This window comes from Gallus gallus, chromosome 25 (genome assembly GCF_016699485.2).
Source record: "Gallus gallus isolate bGalGal1 chromosome 25, bGalGal1.mat.broiler.GRCg7b, whole genome shotgun sequence".
NCBI classification, from domain to species: domain Eukaryota; kingdom Metazoa; phylum Chordata; class Aves; order Galliformes; family Phasianidae; genus Gallus; species Gallus gallus.
The window spans coordinates 2,794,851-2,811,446 of NC_052556.1; the positions used below are offsets into that span (position 1 = coordinate 2,794,851).

The window sequence follows — 16,596 nt, forward strand, 5'->3', positions numbered from 1 at the left end:
GAGACCTTTAAAGGCCATCTGGTCCAACCCCCTGTGATGAACGGGGACACCCTGAGGAGCTGGGAGCCCCACACAGCCAGAAGGAACGGCCGTACAGCGCCAGGATCGGCACCACTGCCCACATATCCCTGCCGAAGCTGTGCCGGTGCCTCCCCACCCCTCATAAACCCCGCCTTCCTTCTACCCTGCCTAAACCTCCCTCTTTCAGTCGGAAACCGCCTCCCCTCGTCCTGTCACACACTGCTGAAGAGTCCATCCCCGCCTCCTACAGCCCCGTTACATCCCGCACGCCGCTCTCAGCTCTCCCCCGCCCCGTTGCCTATCCCCGTTGCCTCGGCGACAGCGCCGCGCCGCAGCTCCCGCGATGCCGCGCGGCGAACTACATCTCCCATCACCCCCCGCGCCCCCTCGCTCTCCACGGCGGCTCGGACTACGTTTCCCATCAGCCCGTGCGCGTACGGTGGCTGAGGGGGCGCTGCGCGCGTGACGGCGCGGCCCGGCGCTGCTCGCCAAGATGGCGGACGAGGAGGGTGAAGGGCCGCCGCGCTCGGCCGCGGCCCCGCAGCGGAACGGCGGCGATGAAGGAGCCCCGGGGGGACCGCGGGTGGTCCGCATCGTGAAATCCGAATCCGGATACGGCTTCAACGTGCGGGGCCAAGTGAGCGAGGGCGGGCAGCTGCGGAGCATCAACGGCGAGCTGTACGCGCCGCTGCAGCACGTCAGCGCCGTGCTGGGCGGGGGGGCGGCCGACCGCGCCGGGGTCCGCAAAGGAGACCGCATCCTGGAGGTGTGAGTACGGCGGGGGCCGCCTCCGGGCCCGGGCTGCGGCGGAGGGGGTGTGTGGAGGGGGTGTGGTGGCTGCATCGGGGTTGAGGGAGTTTGGGGGTCCTCACGGGGCTCCGGTGTGGCTGAGGGAGGTCCTGAGGGGGTTGGGAAATGGGGTCGTGAGGGAGATCGGGGGTTCTGAGGGGTCTGAGGGGGTTCTAGTGTGGCTGAAGGGGACTTGGAGGGCCGAGGGGAGTCCTGAGGGAGCTTTGGGGGGGAGCCTGATGAGGCTGAGGGCTTCCTAAGTGGGCGGTGGGGTTTGGGATGGGCCCTGAAGGGTTTGGGGGGGATTCTGAGAGGCTGTGGGGATGTCCTGGGGGGTATGGGATGGCACCCTGAGTGGGCTGACGGTTTGCGGGAGGTCATAAGGAGTTTGGGGGGAGTCTTGAGGAAGTTCTGAAGGGTCTGAGGTATTGGAGGGGATGTCCTGAGTGAGCTGAGGGGTTTGAGATGGGTCCTGAGAGGAGGAGTCGTGGGTGGTTTGAGGGGCCTCAGGGGTTCTGAAGGGCCTTAGGGGAGCTTCTGAGAGGGTTATACAGAGGTCCTGAGAGGTCTGTGGGAATCCTGAGTGGACTGAACCGCACTGAAGTTTGGGGGCATGTAGAAGGGGTTATGAGGTCTGGGCTGTTTATGCACTGAAGCTGTGGGGGGAGTTATGGGGCTGGTTCAGGCTCCCCATGCTTCATAGGGGAGGGTGCTTTGTGTGAGAGTCTTTGAGGGCTTGGAGGGTGGGAGTTCCCCACCAGGATTTAGTGCTGGTTGGGGCTCCCCATGTCTTATGGGGGATTATTAGGGAGCGCTGTGTGTACCCCAAGGAGGGGTCTGAGTCTGCTGTCCCTCCATGGGGCTCTGCGTGGGGCTGTGCCCCGTTCCTTGCACTGGAAGCACTCATAGGGGGCTGCCCCTCTCCACTCCAGATGGGGCTTTTAGGGGGTGCTGAACCAGTGGTGTCCCTGAGAGCTTTGGGGGACCCTTTTGGGTGTGGGGATGCTGTCTCCATCTCCACTGTGCTGACATCTTGAGGTTCCCTTTCTTTATGGTGTGCAGGGATTCTCCCCTCAGCAGTGTGCTCAGGGTCAGCTCTGGGGTCCACACGGGCACCAGGGGGACGGGGTTGAACTGGTGCTGGTTACGTCCTGACCCCTTGGTTGTCCTTTGCGGGAATTGCAGGGGATGTCTTCCCATAGCAATTCTTCAGTGTGTTGAAACCTCTCTCTTTCCTAAAAAATCCCTTAAGTCTTGGCTTTGTAGGCCAACATCAGGCACATCACTCTGCAGCTCTTCGGGTTGGTTCTGCCCACGCTGAGCAATCTCCACTGTTCTTTACACCTTTGTACTTGGTGCTGAGTTGGTTAAGCTCAATTACTTATTAATTACAGGGATTTCCCAGCAGCAGGAATGTTTTGCTGCCGGGCTCTGAGGGACAGTGCGGGGCTGGAGCTGGCTGTGCCCTGCGGCAGGCCCTGGGATTCGGCTCTTCCCAGTGACCCAAATCCGTCCAACTCTGATTTTCTGTGCAGCAGAAGCATTTGGGGCTGAATTCTGCACCTGGAGGAGCGATATGAGAACAGTTCTTACTGACCCAGGAAAATATCTGTATGCGTTGCAAGGTGCCAGGTTGGAGCTCTGCCTTGTGGGAGATGCTTAAAATGCAGTGTATGAAGGAGACACAGAAGTGTAGGGGCTGGAAGGGACCTCTGTAGATCCCCTGAAGCAGTTCCCTGCAGCACGATCACGTCCAGGTGCGATTGAGTATCTCCAGAAAAGGAGACCCTGCCACCTCTCTGGGCAGCCTGTTCCATCTCGCTAAGGAGTGGGATTTCCTCTCCCTGCCCATCTCCAGGGCGAAGCCACTTCCTCATTTCCCCGTGGATCATCTTGTAGCACCATCAGGTTGGCTTTTACCCTCTCCCCGTATCGACTGTTGCATTCATTAGCTGGGATGCATCAGTCAGCTCGCTGGCCCTATGCTGCCTGTGTGTTCAGCAGGACATGGGCATTAATTAAAATCCAGCTCCTGTGGGTCAGTCCGAGTCTGCTCGTGAGTCGAACAGGAAACAATAAAACAGCCTCCAAAAATAGCTCTGGTTTCCCGTCCTCTGCGCCGTGGCATACGGGGCTCCAGGCTCTGTGCACGGCTGAGCAGCCTGCACAGGGCTAGGGGACACGGATCTTACTCCAAGCTGTGCCCAAGGTGTGCTCTGGAGGTTTTCTTTGGGTTCCTGTGCTCTCAGTCCTTCCTCACCATCCATTCTGCACTCTTATACCTAAAGTGCAGCTCTTGCTTTCCAAGGTTGATTTTGCAACGCAGCCATGGCGTGCTCTCTAATCTCCTTAGCTTGTTGTGTGTTTGTGGGTGTTGAGGGCATTGGAGTCAGACAATGAGAGCTCATTTAGTTCTTGATTATCACTCTGAATGACAATCATAACTAATCTCGGCAGGGAGGAGCACTACACTGCTGCTAACTCTGTCTGCAGGGAGCTGGCTCAGAACAAGTCGATGAGGATGTGGTTCCTGGTAACAGGGAGCTCAGTGAGACCCTGGTGCGGGTGCAATGCCTCAGGGTCTCCTTCCCACCCGTCCTGCAGAACAGGAGAGATGTTTGGTGTTTTGCTAACAGGCTTTCCCCACTTTTTCTCTTAAGACTTTGGCACGGCATCCCCCAACCAACTCTTTAATGGGTGAGAAGTCCATGTGGTTGTGCAGAACCTCTGCTGAGCATTGGGGCTCCCGACGCTGCCACAAACCAGCTTTGTCCTTTAGGAAATGAAACTCTTTCTCTATTCTTGGCCCAAAGTCAGATGTTGCGTATCAGTATGGGCCAGAAGAGGCTGGTGCTGCTCTGGGGAAGCACAAAGCTGTCTGCAAGGAGGACAGGGCAGCACTGTGCTGCTCATGCAAAGAGCGTGTTGCCAGAAAATCACCTTACGGAGCGGTCAGCGGGCTTACCTGGGCCAAAGGCTTTAAGGATGTCTCCATAACCTCACGTGGCTCAGGGAATGTCCGTTCTTTTTCCTCTGGACTCCCTGGTTCTCACTGTGGCCCCATCCCTTGGTGTGTGCAGAGCTCGAGGGACATCCAAGGAAAAAACTGCAAATTGATCTCTTTTCTTGCGGGAGATAACAGCGGTGGGTAAATGAAGAGCCCTCGCTTGCTGGCTTTCCCATTAAGCGTGCAATTAAATAAATGAGAGAGCCTTTTTATCTGCCCTGGCTTAACACTTCTGCAGTCTATTCTGACAGAATGCTCTGTGTGCTCACTGGGGATGAGTTTAATTACTGAAGCTGGAGAAATTCAACCCCATATCTGTGCTTCTGCTCCATCCGTACAGCCAACGTGCCACACTCAGCACCCCGCACTGCTCTTCTTATGTGCCTTTCCTCATCTTTCCCTCTCCTTTTTCACCATTTCTGCTTGAACTTCCCTCAAGGTGAGGTTGGTGGGGTCTGCATGAGTCAATACAAATCATTGCTTTGATGTTGGCCAATGAAGCTGCATCCAAAACTTCAGCTCAGTGCTGGCCATGGGGCTCTTGGAGGTCTGTCCTGAAGCTTGGCTGCTCTCAGGGTGTCTGAGGTTATTGGTTTTGATTGTTGTTCCTGCTGCAGCTGGTGTCAGCAGCTGTGGGAACTGTGCCATTCTATTTGGTACAGGTTGAGCTTCTGAAGCGCCCAAATCATAGGATGGCTTGGGTTGGAAGAGACCCCAAGGACCACCAAGTTCCAAAAATGCTTTTCCTTTTTCCAGCAAGGCTACGTGTTAAGTCAGTATTTGTTTTCTTTTAAGTGATATTTAGCGTTGAACCTTCTGAAACATTCCCATTCTTTACCTCCTTTCAGAGTGCTTAAGAAGTGTTCATTTGTGAGGCACCGTTGCTCACATAATTGGAGCAGGTGGATGAATGGCAGCGCTGCAGTTTGTTAGAGCAGAGCATGTAAATGTGTACGGGGGTATTAAAACTTCCTTAAGGTGTCCTAAGAGGCTGCTGTGAAAGTGGTCTTTCTCCCAGACTCCTTTTTCTGCACAGGAGAAGTGGGAACAGTCGCTGAAACCACGCTTAGTGATTTCTTCTGAGGTTTATTTGTGTTTGGAGTAATGCTGGGTGAGGTCTGGGTTTTGTAGCCCTAAAAGGAAGGTTGGCTTCCATCTAGGAAGAGCATTTGGGTGATAAGAAATGGGGAAATACTGCCCTTCCCAGAGCAGGGAGCGACCCATTGCTGTGCCCATGACTGGTGAGCTGATGTGCTGCAGGAAAGGCAGAAGTGCATGGAGCTGCCTGGGGGTGCACTGAGTTCTGTCCTGGAGCTGAGGGTCAGGAGCTGGAAGAGGTACTGGGTGGTGGAGGTGGGCACTTGGAGCGTGTCTCATTAAGGTCCTCATCTCAAGGCAGCATCACACAGGCTTTCCACAGCCAATTTCCTGGTCTTCTTTTGGCAGGCAGTTAGGAAATTTGAAGTCTTCACAGAAAATGAGTCATTTGGTGCACAAATGGGAGAACTGAAATGCTCTTCTGTGTTGTAGAGCTTCCTTAGTGTTGGTGTGTTGCGGAGTTCTGCTATGGGATTTCACGTGGGATATCCCGAGAACTGGGGTCATTGGTTTTAAACTGAAGGAAGCTGGGAAGCCCCGACAGGTGGGTGGTCGTGCTGGTGGCAGCAGTGCATGCCTCAGCTCACAGCACAGTGCCTCAGTCCGGGCTCCATGACAGCTCTGCTGATGGCCCCAGGGAGCACAGTGTGCTCAGAGGTTGGACTTGGTGATGCCTGTGGGTCCCTTCCGCTCCATGGGGTGAAGAGGAAGCCGGGTGCTGACGAAGGCTCAGTGATCAGCATCTGGGAGTGGAAGGGGCAGAGCCTCCCGTTCCTGCTTTTACCACGTCTGCCTTTGGCTGGAGAGGTGACCTGACAGAGGAAGTCGCTCCCTGTGCTCCGTCCCACAGTGGTTTGCAGTGAGCAAAGTTCTCCTTTTGGCCCTTCCTGTGCAGAACCGAGCTGTGCGCTCTGGGGTGTGATGGGGATGGGTTGGTGGTTGAACTCAGTGATCCTGTGGGTGGGCATGATAGTGATGGGTCAGTGGTTGGACTTCATGATCTTGGAGGTCTTTTCCAACCTTTCTGATTGTGTGGTTTTACCTCAGGCCTGCTCGGCATCCCCCAGGGCTGGACAGGGGGCCGGAGCTGGGCTGAGTGCCTGGGCAGGGTGTGGATAATACCTGTGGAGTTGGGTTCTGCTGCCTCCAAATGGAGGCAGGAGCTCAAAGAGAAAAGCAGTCGAGCATCCCAGGACAACCACGCGGGGCTGCCAGCGTGCTGTGGCTCCTCTCACCTCACCCACTGCTGCAGCTCTGCACATAGCAGCTCCTTTCTCGTTCCCTTTCTCCCCGAGGTTTGTGGAGGATTTCTGCAGGCGGAGTTGCTATGGTGACTCTGTTGCAGAGCTGCCCTTGCCCTGTGTGGGGGCTCGGCTGGCGGAGCACCGGGGTGAGCAGGGCTGTCAGCCTCTGCTTGCAGGGAGAAGTCCTGCTATGGGTTACCCAAATCCCACACGGGCAGCAGTGCTGGAGGACTTTGCAGCCTGGCTTTAATTCCACCAAATGGAAACGATCTCCCATTGGGATGAGCGAGCAGCACGTGAGCCTTGCTCAGCTGGAATGAATGTGAGTGCTGCTTCTGCAGAGCGCTGTGTTCCAGTGAGGAATGGCACCATCCCACGGTGACAAGAGGGGGATTTCCTCAATTCTGAGCTCTGTGGCCTTGTTACTCCACTGGAAGATCTGTGCATGGCTCTTGGGCCGTCTTATCACAAAGAATCCTGAGCATCAGCAGCTCGTTCCAGGCTGCTCCAGTATGTCCCAGGCACGTTCCCAATGCCTAGGGGTCTCTCATCACCTCTGGGCACCCGGCAGCCCCTTGGGAGCACGGCTGGACTCAGGGCAAAGCTCTGCTTGCAGCTGTTTACACAGGGAATGCTTTGGATGCCAGACTCCGAGCAGAGTTTGTGGAGTCTTGCTACAAAGTGTAGCTTTTATCAGAAGGAAAAACAGGCTCATCCTCCTCACATTTGGAAGGGAACACGACGGTTCTCTCTGGACCACTCTCAAAGCGACATCTTCCCAAAGCGTGCTCTGCAGCACAGAGGTGCTCAGGGCCCAACTCCCATGGTCAGAGTGGAGCAGGGCCAGGCTTGGGGATGTGCTCTTGCTGTGGCAGAGCTGCTGAGGGAAAGCAAAGCTGTTGGTCTGAAAGGAACATAGGAGAACACGTGTCTCCTCGTCCAGCGGTGCAGCAGACGTTCTTGTGGGTGCTGAGTCTGGGGTGGGAACAGCAGCTCCCAGAATTACTTCCCCATGCCCTCTGTGTGTGCAAGGCTGCTTTCCCCTTTCTTGTTTAGGTATTCACATGCATGAACCTCATTGGCTCAAGAGCTGGTCCCATGTGAGCAATGTGTGATTTGGCAGGGCCAAGTGGCTGCCCCATGGCTGGAGGTGCTCAGGGTGGGCTGGATGGGGCTCTGGCATCCTGACCCACAGAGGTGTCCCTCCCCGTTGTAGGGGTTGGAATGGGACAGGGTCTCTTCCAATCTAAATCATTCTTTGGCTCTACAAATCCCCTAAAGAACTTCTGGCTGTGTTGGAACTTCCTAAACAGGGTGCCATAACAAATAACCCAATAAACTGTCAGTAGGAGAAATGGATGAAGCTTAAACCCAATGTCATGGGAGCGGAGCAGCGCAGCTGGGCTCTGCTTGCTTCCTGGCAGAACTGAGCTGCAGAGCTGCTCCCACCGAAGCAGAACTTGCAGAGTTTGAACATGGGAACTACGTGGGTTGTTTTGGTTTTTTTGGTGTTTTTCTTGCTTCTCTCTTGCTGATGTAACCCACTGCAGGAAGGGAGCTGAAGCCGTGGAGATGTCAGTTACCTTCTACTGGTGGGGAGGCAGATCCGTGCTGGATTTCTGGGCTGGCTCTGGATGTCCCCTTGGCCTGGCTGATGGCTTCCCCACTGTCTTACAGGAACGGGGTGAACGTTGAAGGAGCAACACACAAGCAGGTGGTTGACCTGATCCGTGCTGGGGAGAAGGAGCTGATCCTGACAGTGCTGTCGGTGCCTCCCCACGAGGCCGACAACCTCGACCCCAGCGACGACTCCTTGGGGCAGTCCTTCTACGACTACACAGAGAAGCAGGCCGTGCCCATCTCCATCCCCACCTACAAACACGTGGAGCAGAACGGAGAGAAGTTTGTGGTTGGTACTGGCTGGATGGTGCTTCCCGTGCCCTGAGCTCGCGTACTGCTTGGGGATAGTGGGTGGCAGTGGTCCCTTTGTGCCTTCAGTATGGAAACTCATTAATTTATTATTGTCTGCTTTTGACACAGACTAAATAAGTCTGTGCTTGGTTATTCCTTTGCAGTTATTTCTTGTGTGCTGCAAACGCTTTTATTAATACCGCTAGTATAGAAGATGAGGTAGGAAGCCGTAGTTTTGCTTGTGTGAGCTTTTGCTCACGTTTGCACTCCTGTTTTACACCAAGTGTTGAGGTGAGAGGGAACAGATGTCCTGACATGCCGCTTCCCATCTGGGGAATTCCTTTTCCCTTTCATCATCTTTTTGCCTCTGGAGCATATGGGGGGAAATGAATTAAAGAAAGGTGCCCAGCTTGCAAACCTCAGGGCCCTCGTCCTGCCCACCCTGTGGTTGCTGCCTGCCCTTGCTGGGGGACACCCCAAACCTTAGGGGTTGGAAGAGACCTCTTCATTGTTCCAGAGCTAGGCTGGGGCTTTGCTGCTGGGAGGGTGAAGGGTGATGCTGAGGGGCTGTAGGAGGACAGAGGAACCTCTGCACTGGAGCTGCTACGCTCTGCACCTCCTGGCCCCATCCCAGCACCTCCTCCTTTCTCAAGGTGGTGCTGGAAGCATCGAACCATACTTCTCATTGCAGCTCAAACCCTCCTGGCTGCACTCTGAGCTGCTCCTCTCTGCTCCCCTCAGGTATACAACGTTTACATGGCCGGTCGGCAGCTCTGCTCCAAGCGGTACCGTGAGTTCGCCATCCTGCACCAGAACCTGAAGCGGGAATTTGCCAATTTCACCTTCCCACGTCTCCCTGGAAAGTGGCCCTTCTCCCTGTCGGAGCAGCAGCTGGACGCCCGGCGGCGAGGGCTGGAGGAGTACCTGGAGAAAGGTGTGGAGCTGAGAGCATGAACTTCACAGAATCGTAGTCCCAAAACCATAGGGGTGAGGAGGGACTTCTGGAGATCCCCCAGCCCAACCCTAAAGCAGTTCCCTGCAATACATTGTCCAGGGTCACATCCATGTGGGTCTGAATCTTTCCAGAGAAGGAAACTCCCCCATGCCTCTCTGGGCTCAGTTCCAGGGCTCTTCCACCCTCACGTTCAGATAGAACTTTTATGGCTGAAGCGCTGAGCTCCATTGCTTTGTGAGCACTGCAGTGGGGTGTAGGTCAGGTTCTCCGCACCCCACACAGCTCATTCATCTTCCTCCTCCTGGCTGCAGGAAGGGGCAGGCTGGTCGTGTTCAGATGCAGCATGATGCGCTTCAGCTCCAAATTCTTACTTGAACTTGACCTGAATTCCCAAATAGCTCTGGTCCCTCTGGAATAACTATTTATGAAATCCTTACACCGCTTTTAAGTACAGCTGAAACCTCCCCTTGGCTGACTGCCTGCAGCCTGGGCTTTGTCTGGGGGGAATATCCCACGTGGTGATCTACCCAGCCCTGCTGCACTCTCTGCTTGGTGCCAGCCCACCTGCCCCAGCTCGCTTTGAGAAGGCTCTCCCTGCCCTTGGCTGCCTGCAGAACAGACGGGTGTTGTCACCCTGTCCTTTGGGCAGCTCCTGGAGGGGTGTCTGCCTTTCCCCTGGGTAGGCCCCTGACCTGTGCTCTGTGTCCTGCAGTGTGCTCCATCCGTGTCATCGGAGAGAGTGACATCATGCAGGAGTTCCTGTCGGAGTCGGATGAGGTAGGCATGTGGGCAGTGTGCTGCAGCTCTGCTGTGGTAGAGACTGCACCGGGGAGCAGGGGCACTGCCAAAGCCATGTAGAAAGCAACAGCAGAAAAGCAGGGCTGCCCCCTGAGCCCTGCCATGGGCTGCTTGCCCCCCACCTGATCAGGCTGCTGCTTCTTTCAGAATTCCCCATTGCATCCTGAAAAAGGATTCTGGAGGCTTGTTGGGTGTGATGGTGTACAAATGAGCACATTAATTAGCAATGCAAGGCAATCAGTAATTGGTCCATGGAGTCCCTGGCTCAGCTCAGCCTGAGCTGGGAGGGGTGATCCCCAGCCCCTCAACAGAGGGCCTCAGTGATTCCTGTCCTCTTTTTTTCCTTTCTTCAGAATTACAACGGCGTCTCAGACGTGGAGCTCCGGGTAGCGTTACCAGACATAACAACAGTGACAGTCAGAGTCAAAAAGAACAGCACTACAGACCAGGTGTACCAGGTGGGCTGCTTTATTTTCTTTCTTTTGGACGTGAAAGGTGAATGCGATCCATGCGTTCCCTGAGGCCCTGGAGGTGCCCACTGGCTCCTCTGCCCCTTCTGAGCGTCAGCGTTGTAGCAGGGAGGGTGGGAACTGGCAAGCCCCGACCTCACACTGCGCTGAGACAGCATTTCCTTGGCTTGGCTGCAAGGACAGAGCAAGGGATGAATTAATTGTCCCTGATAACATCTTAAAGCTGGCGGATGGCTGCGAGTGCTGCGGCTGTCACGCAGTGTGCCTGGCGCAGGAGTTGTGTGCATCCAGCACCCATTCTCCTTGGTGTGAGCAGCTCGGGGTGGGCAGTGCTCAGGGGCAGCCCCCGCAGAGCTGGCCCAACCCTCCTGCTGCGCTCACCCCACCTTCCCTTTGGTTGCTCTCCAGGCCGTGGCTGCTAAAGTTGGAATGGACAGTGTTACCGCCAACTACTTCGCCTTGTTTGAAGTGATCAATCACTCCTTCGGTAAGTGCCAAAGGCCATCCGGTGCCGACAGCAGCCAAGGCAGAGCTGGCAGAGCCTGAGGGTGCTCCTGCAGCTCTTATCTGCACTCACAGAACCAAGAGCCCCAGAGGAACTGGGCAGGCACAGCATTGATAATGAGGAGCCCTCAAAATCTGATGGCTTTTGGTGGTTTTTTTTTTTTTTTTTTTTTGCTGCTGTTTGACTTTCCTGTTCCTAAGCAGTTCAAGGAGACACTTCTATTAAACTGAGATACGTTTTACTTTGGTTCAGAGAGAGGTGGTGGCCAGCATCACCAAAACACGGCTGGAGATCGGACACAAGCAGCATCTCAGTTCAGGGCAGAGGGGCTGCAGAGGAGATGGGATTTGCGCTGTGCACACGTAGAGCTGGGTGAAGCAGGTGCTGAGTTAAGCTCATCCCCATGTCATCCCCTCTGCTTCTTGCAGTGCGCAAGCTGGCGCCCAACGAATTTCCCCACAAACTCTACGTGCAGAACTACACCTCGGCAGTGCCGGGGACGTGCCTGACCATCCGGAAATGGCTGTTCACGACAGAGGAGGAGGCTCTTCTCAATGACAACGACTTGGCAGTCACCTACTTCTTCCATCAGGTGGGTGCCCGAGAGCTCCCTGGGAGAGCTGGAGCTTTGTGCTGGAGGTAAGCCAACCCAGGTTGCGTATCAGGAAAAATTTCTTCTCTGAAGGAGTGGTGGTGTGTTGGAGCAGGCTGCCCAGGGAGCGGGGGGAGGCACTGTCCCTGAAGGGGTTCAAGAACTGCAGAGATGTGGCACTCTGGGACACGGTTTGTGGGCACGGTGGGGTGGGTTGGGGTTGGACTCAATGATCTTAGTAGTCTCTTCCAACCTTAATGATTCCATGAACTGCTGGCAGCCAAAGGCCTGGCTCCTGACTGCAGCCACTGCTGTCCTTGGTTGGATGGCTTTGTGGAGCAGCAGTGCCTCGCGTGGGTGCGTCCTGCTGGCCAGGGCTGTATGGTGGGGCTCACACAGCTCTCAGCACTGTCCCTTCCCAAGGCAAGCTGAGGGATCCCGTGTGGCTGCAGACCTTGGGTGGGATATTTTCCCCAGCTCTGTATGAGGTTTGTGGGCAGCGGGGGAGCAGATTTCTCCGTGCTCTGCAGAACCACAATGTTTCTGTCGTTTCACCTGCCCCCTCCTATGCTGCTGCCCTATAGGATGAAGTGAGCCTGAGAAGAGCCGTGTTCTCCCTTGACTGTAGAAAGCCAGGCTAGGATGACCAGCCCAGAGGTAGATATCTGCCAACTTCAGTAAGATGGGTCCTGCTCTGTCTGTCTCCACCACCAAAAATGCTCTCCTGACACTCCAAACTGAGCCACTACCATTCCCTGGTAGAAAGTGAAATAAAGATAGCTGCTGGCAAGCTGTATGATTTCCTAGACTGGCTCTTCTGTTGGCTGGGAGCTTTGGGAGCCGCCAGGCAGAACTTGGGGTGCGCAGGGCTGAAGGAAGGGCTGCTCAGTCTGAAGGGTAATGCAGGATTCCATTCCAGTGCTGCCTTCCAGCAGCATGGTGGGCAAAAGCCAGGGGATACCCAGAGGCAAAAGCAGGATGCCAAGCACCAGATGTTCAGGTCCATCCTTTTCCTCCAGGGGATGTTATTCCAAAGTGCTCCTGGACGGTGCTCAGGGCTCATGATGGCCCTGGGATGTGCTGGTGGGATCCTGCAGTCTGACTGCCGGGTTTTCTTTCCTTTTTTTTTTTTTTTTTTTCCCCTTTTTTACTTTTCCCTGTTTAAGGCTGTTGATGATGTCAAGAAAGGCTACATCAAAGCAGAGGAGAAGTCCTACCAGCTACAGAAGCTGTGTGAGCAGAGGAAGATGGTCATGGTGAGTTGTCCCACCTGTCCTGCTTGTTTCCTCCAGTGAGCGCCTTGCAGTGCTGTACCCAACACCGCTCCAAGCAGCGACAAAACCTTGTGCTGAAAGGTGACCATAGCAGTCCTTTCCCTGCAGCCCTCCAGGGACAGCTGCTGCTCCCCAGTCATGGAGAGGCAAAGGTCTTTTTCTATCCCAAAAAGCCCCAGAGGCGGCAGTATTGGCATGACAAAGAGGAGCGGGCCCCAGTGCGGCTGCTGTGCTCCTGTGCCTTCATTTCTTTGTAGCCTGGCAAAAGTCCAGGGCTCAGCCCACGCTGGGGTCCCACAGCCCATACACAGCTCTGACATCTCCCATTGTGGACCCTGGAATTGTCACCCAAAATGCTGATAACCTGTGAATGATTAACCAACATGAGGATCAGTAAGCAGACACTTCCTGTGCTGGCTCACCTGTAGCTCCAAAGGGAGATGTGGCTCTTGGGAAAGCCACACCTCCATGTCCCCCTCTCACATGTTGTGGTTCTGCTCCATGAAAACCTTTCCTTGTAATGAGAAATCGCAGTCCTGGAAGTCCTTGGATGGAGCCCAGTTGGGAAGTCCTGGGAGGGGGACACCTTTAGGGGACTCCCTGGATGGGGACTCGCTTTGGGGAACTCTGTTGCCCATGGGTTCCCAGCTTTCCTGTGCAGGGCTGCAGGGTTCCGAGGGGGGCCGTATCCCCATCCCAAGGTGTAACTCAGCCATCGCGCCCGCTTTCTCTCCACAGTATTTAAACATGTTGCGGACGTGCGAGGGTTACAACGAGATCATCTTCCCTCACTGCTCCTGTGACTCTCGGCGGAAGGGACATGTGATCACGGCCATCAGCATTAAGCACTTTAAACTCCACGCCTGCACCGAAGAGGGACAGCTGGAGGTGAGACCAGGGCTCGGGACTCAGCCCCATAGCTCTGTAGGAAGCCCCAGAGCTGTGGGGTGTGGTCCCCGACCCTCTTCATGTGGCTTCACTTCGCCACCCAATGTGCCTCGAACCCCCCCTGTCCCCCAGGGGCTCACCTGGGTTCTGTCTCCCCTTAGAACCAGGTAATAGCATTTGAATGGGACGAAATGCAGCGGTGGGACACGGACGAAGAGGGAATGGCCTTTTGTTTTGAATATGCTCGAGGAGAGAAGAAACCCCGATGGGTTAAAATCTTCACCCCCTACGTAAGTAGCCCCATTCCTCGCAGGTTTGAGAAGCCAGAACTGCTCTGTGTCCAGGTGAAGTGGTGTCACCCAGGAGCCCATCCTGGGAGCAGCGATCTTTAACACCTTTGTCAGTGACACAGACATTCTGTGGTTTTGAAGGTCCCTCTCAACCCAGCCATTCCGTCATCCCACGGTTCTGTGATTTTTGAGGTCCCTTCCGGCCCAACTGGGCTGTGATTCCACAGTTGTGTGACCTGTGGGGTCCCTTCCAAGCCAACCATTCTGTGATCCTACAGTTCTGTGCTCTTTAATGTCCCTTCCACCCCAGCCATCCTGTGACTCCATGTCTGTCCGGGAGCTGCAGAGCCCCCAGCGCTGCGGTGGGGACGTGGCCGCCAGGAGGAGCCAACAGCACAGGCCGGGCGTTGGGTGCTGCGTGATCTGAGCTGCGCCCGCTTTCTCTTTGCAGTTCAACTACATGCATGAGTGCTTCGAGCGGGTTTTCTGTGAGCTCAAGTGGAGGAAAGAGGTAAGGAGCTGTGACTGCAGGGAATTGCCTTCACCTCCCACAGCAACGTTTTACTGGCGATTGCTCCCGCCTGCCCCCAAGCAAGAAGGGTTGAACAGGGAGCAGCGGGGTGTTTGAGCAGGGAGCTGCCTCTGCTGGGAGCACAGTGTTATGTTTGCAGAGCTACAGGGTGCTGTGTCACAGTCCAGCGAGGAGCTTCCAGGGTTGGTGGGCTCTGCTGTCGCATGCAGGTGGCAAAATCTTTGTCTTGTGGCTGCTGAACTACTCAGAAGGGACTCTCTTCTACTCAGAGCCATGCTGTCACCATGGGTCCATCCTCTGGCCCCTGCACCGTTGTGCCTGCTGGTGCCATCCAACTCTCTTGTCCTCTCATCCCCTCTGCCCTGGGCTCACTGTGCCATGGAGTTGGGAGCTCCAGGGCTTGGCCCAGCATTGGGTGTGAGGTGCTGCAGTGGGACAAAGGGTCCCCAATGGGTGACATCCCTGTCCTCATAGGAACCACGAGCTCTGGGCTCTGTGACCCTGCTGGATAACATTGCTGTCACTTTGCAGATGGCACTGCCCCTTCCCTGGGCTCAGCACCACCCTCTGTGTGGCTCAGGGCTGCATTTGCAGTGGTCTGGGGCCAAAGCTCTGGAGCCAGAGGTGGGGTGGAGATGTGGAGCTGGCAGTGCTGATGCTGCAGCTGTGCTGGAGGTGGTGCTTCTGTGCTGGAGCGGTGCTGGAGCTGCAGTTCTGGAGCTGGTTGCCAGAGGTGGAGCTGGAAGCGGTGCTTAGTGCTGCTGGTTGTGCTGGGATGGAAGTTTTGGTGGTGCTGGAGCTGCTTTGCTGTGCAGAAGTGCCGCCATCGCCCCTCCCGCTGCTCCCGTCCACCTCTCACTTCCCCTCCCACCCCCTTGGGCTCCATTTTTTTATTTATCCCTTCCCATCTTTTTCCCTCATCAAGGTGGAGGAGGAGGCAACAGACAAGGATAACCAGAACTGCAGCACAGACACGGTGTGCAGCAAGGTAACAGCGCTGCAGCACCCGCCAGGAGCTCTGCGCCTTCTGCTGCTCCCCCAGCACCGCTCCCATTGCACACAGCTCTGCTCCACGCCTCTGCAATGGCTGCGGGCTGTGCTGCTGTGCACAGTGGAGTGTGGCTGTGCCTGGCTACGTGTGACTGTATCTGGCTGTGTGTGCCTGCGCTGAGCTGTACTCGGTTGTGCTCACTGAGGTGGAACATCCCCAGAGCCCCTTTGATGGTGTCACCGCTGCAGAAGGAGCCCCCGGCCCCACACACTGCTTCCTCTGTCCCACAGATGCTGAGCAGTAGATAACAGCAGGGCAACCCCCAGCGCTGCGGGGCGGAGGCTGTGTTTGTGCTGAGCGTCCCCTGGCCGGGCCCAAAGCTTTGGGTTCCCTTCCCTTGATGTGTATCACAGCTCTATGGGACAACTCACAGCTCCCAGCCCCCCAGCCCTGGCTGATGCATCCCCCTCGACCCCACACGAGTGGGGCAGGGAGTGATTCTGCAAACTGTGAAATGAAAGACTCTGGATGGAGCGCCCCAAACGCAGCATTGGGGTCTCGAGGTTGGCTTTGCTGAGGGATTGCTCCTGGCTGTGCTGTGGGGCGTTTGGTGCTGTAGGGAGAGGGGCAGAGCCATCTCGGAGCTGAAACACCCCCAATTATACCAAAAATCCAGCAGGGGGTAGGAGTGGAGTGAACGCGAGGAGCTGCAGCAGCCCCAGAGCGTGGGCAGAGAGGGGGACAGCGGTGACAGTGTGGGGTGCATCGCTGGGTCTGCACCGTATGGGGCACCACATCTCAGGGTCCTCACCCTATGGGGCACATCATGGACCCCCACCCCACGGGGCGCATTGCAGTGCCACCCTTTGATGCTCCCTTCTCCTCTCTTGCAGAACATCTTCCAGACGGTGCGGTCACAGCAGAGGGATGCGGCCACTTAACCACGGCACAGCAGAACGTAACCCCTCACCCCAGCCCCCAAATTAACACTTAAAAATTCTGTTATTGTATTAAAGCCCTTAAACTAAATATTATTAATAATAACACCATTTGTCAACGTCATCTTTGTGGGACTGAGGAGGCCTCGGCCCCATCCTGTCCCCTCAGCCCTACACCCACCGACGGCTCTGATCCCATTTTTTACAACTGGAAATTGAATTCATCCATTTGCACTGTTTGGACGTATGTATGTATGTATGTATAAAAAAAAAAAAAAGGCAAAAAAATCACA

General features: G+C 55.6%; 1 protein-coding gene across 2 annotated transcripts; it reads left to right on the forward strand.

The window, feature by feature from the left end:
* Positions 1 to 493: 493 nt before the first annotated feature.
* SNX27 (sorting nexin family member 27) lies at positions 494 to 16,409 on the forward strand. 2 transcript variants are annotated; one of them, NM_001031346.3, is made up of 13 exons: positions 494 to 789; positions 7,837 to 8,068; positions 8,812 to 9,004; positions 9,738 to 9,802; positions 10,177 to 10,281; positions 10,702 to 10,780; positions 11,227 to 11,390; positions 12,557 to 12,646; positions 13,403 to 13,552; positions 13,714 to 13,842; positions 14,294 to 14,353; positions 15,300 to 15,362; positions 16,259 to 16,409. In NM_001031346.3, exons 1-13 carry the CDS (start codon positions 515 to 517, stop codon positions 16,304 to 16,306), a joined length of 1,653 nt encoding a protein of 550 aa, NP_001026517.3. In that variant the 5' UTR covers positions 494 to 514; the 3' UTR covers positions 16,307 to 16,409. The 2 variants fall into 2 exon arrangements, with proteins under 2 accessions (NP_001026517.3, XP_015135498.2); XM_015280012.4 differs by lacking the exon at positions 15,300 to 15,362.
* The last annotated feature ends 187 nt before the right edge of the window (positions 16,410 to 16,596 follow it).

Bases quoted from the DNA above. Each gene is read 5' to 3' on its own strand.
- SNX27 (NM_001031346.3), top strand. From the start codon at position 515: ATGGCGGACGAGGAGGGTGAAGGGCCGCCGCGCTCGGCCGCGGCCCCG. The intron at 10,781-11,226 runs GTAAGTGCCAAA...TGCTTCTTGCAG, and splicing joins AGTGATCAATCACTCCTTCG to TGCGCAAGCTGGCGCCCAAC. The intron at 13,553-13,713 runs GTGAGACCAGGG...GTCTCCCCTTAG, and splicing joins CCGAAGAGGGACAGCTGGAG to AACCAGGTAATAGCATTTGA.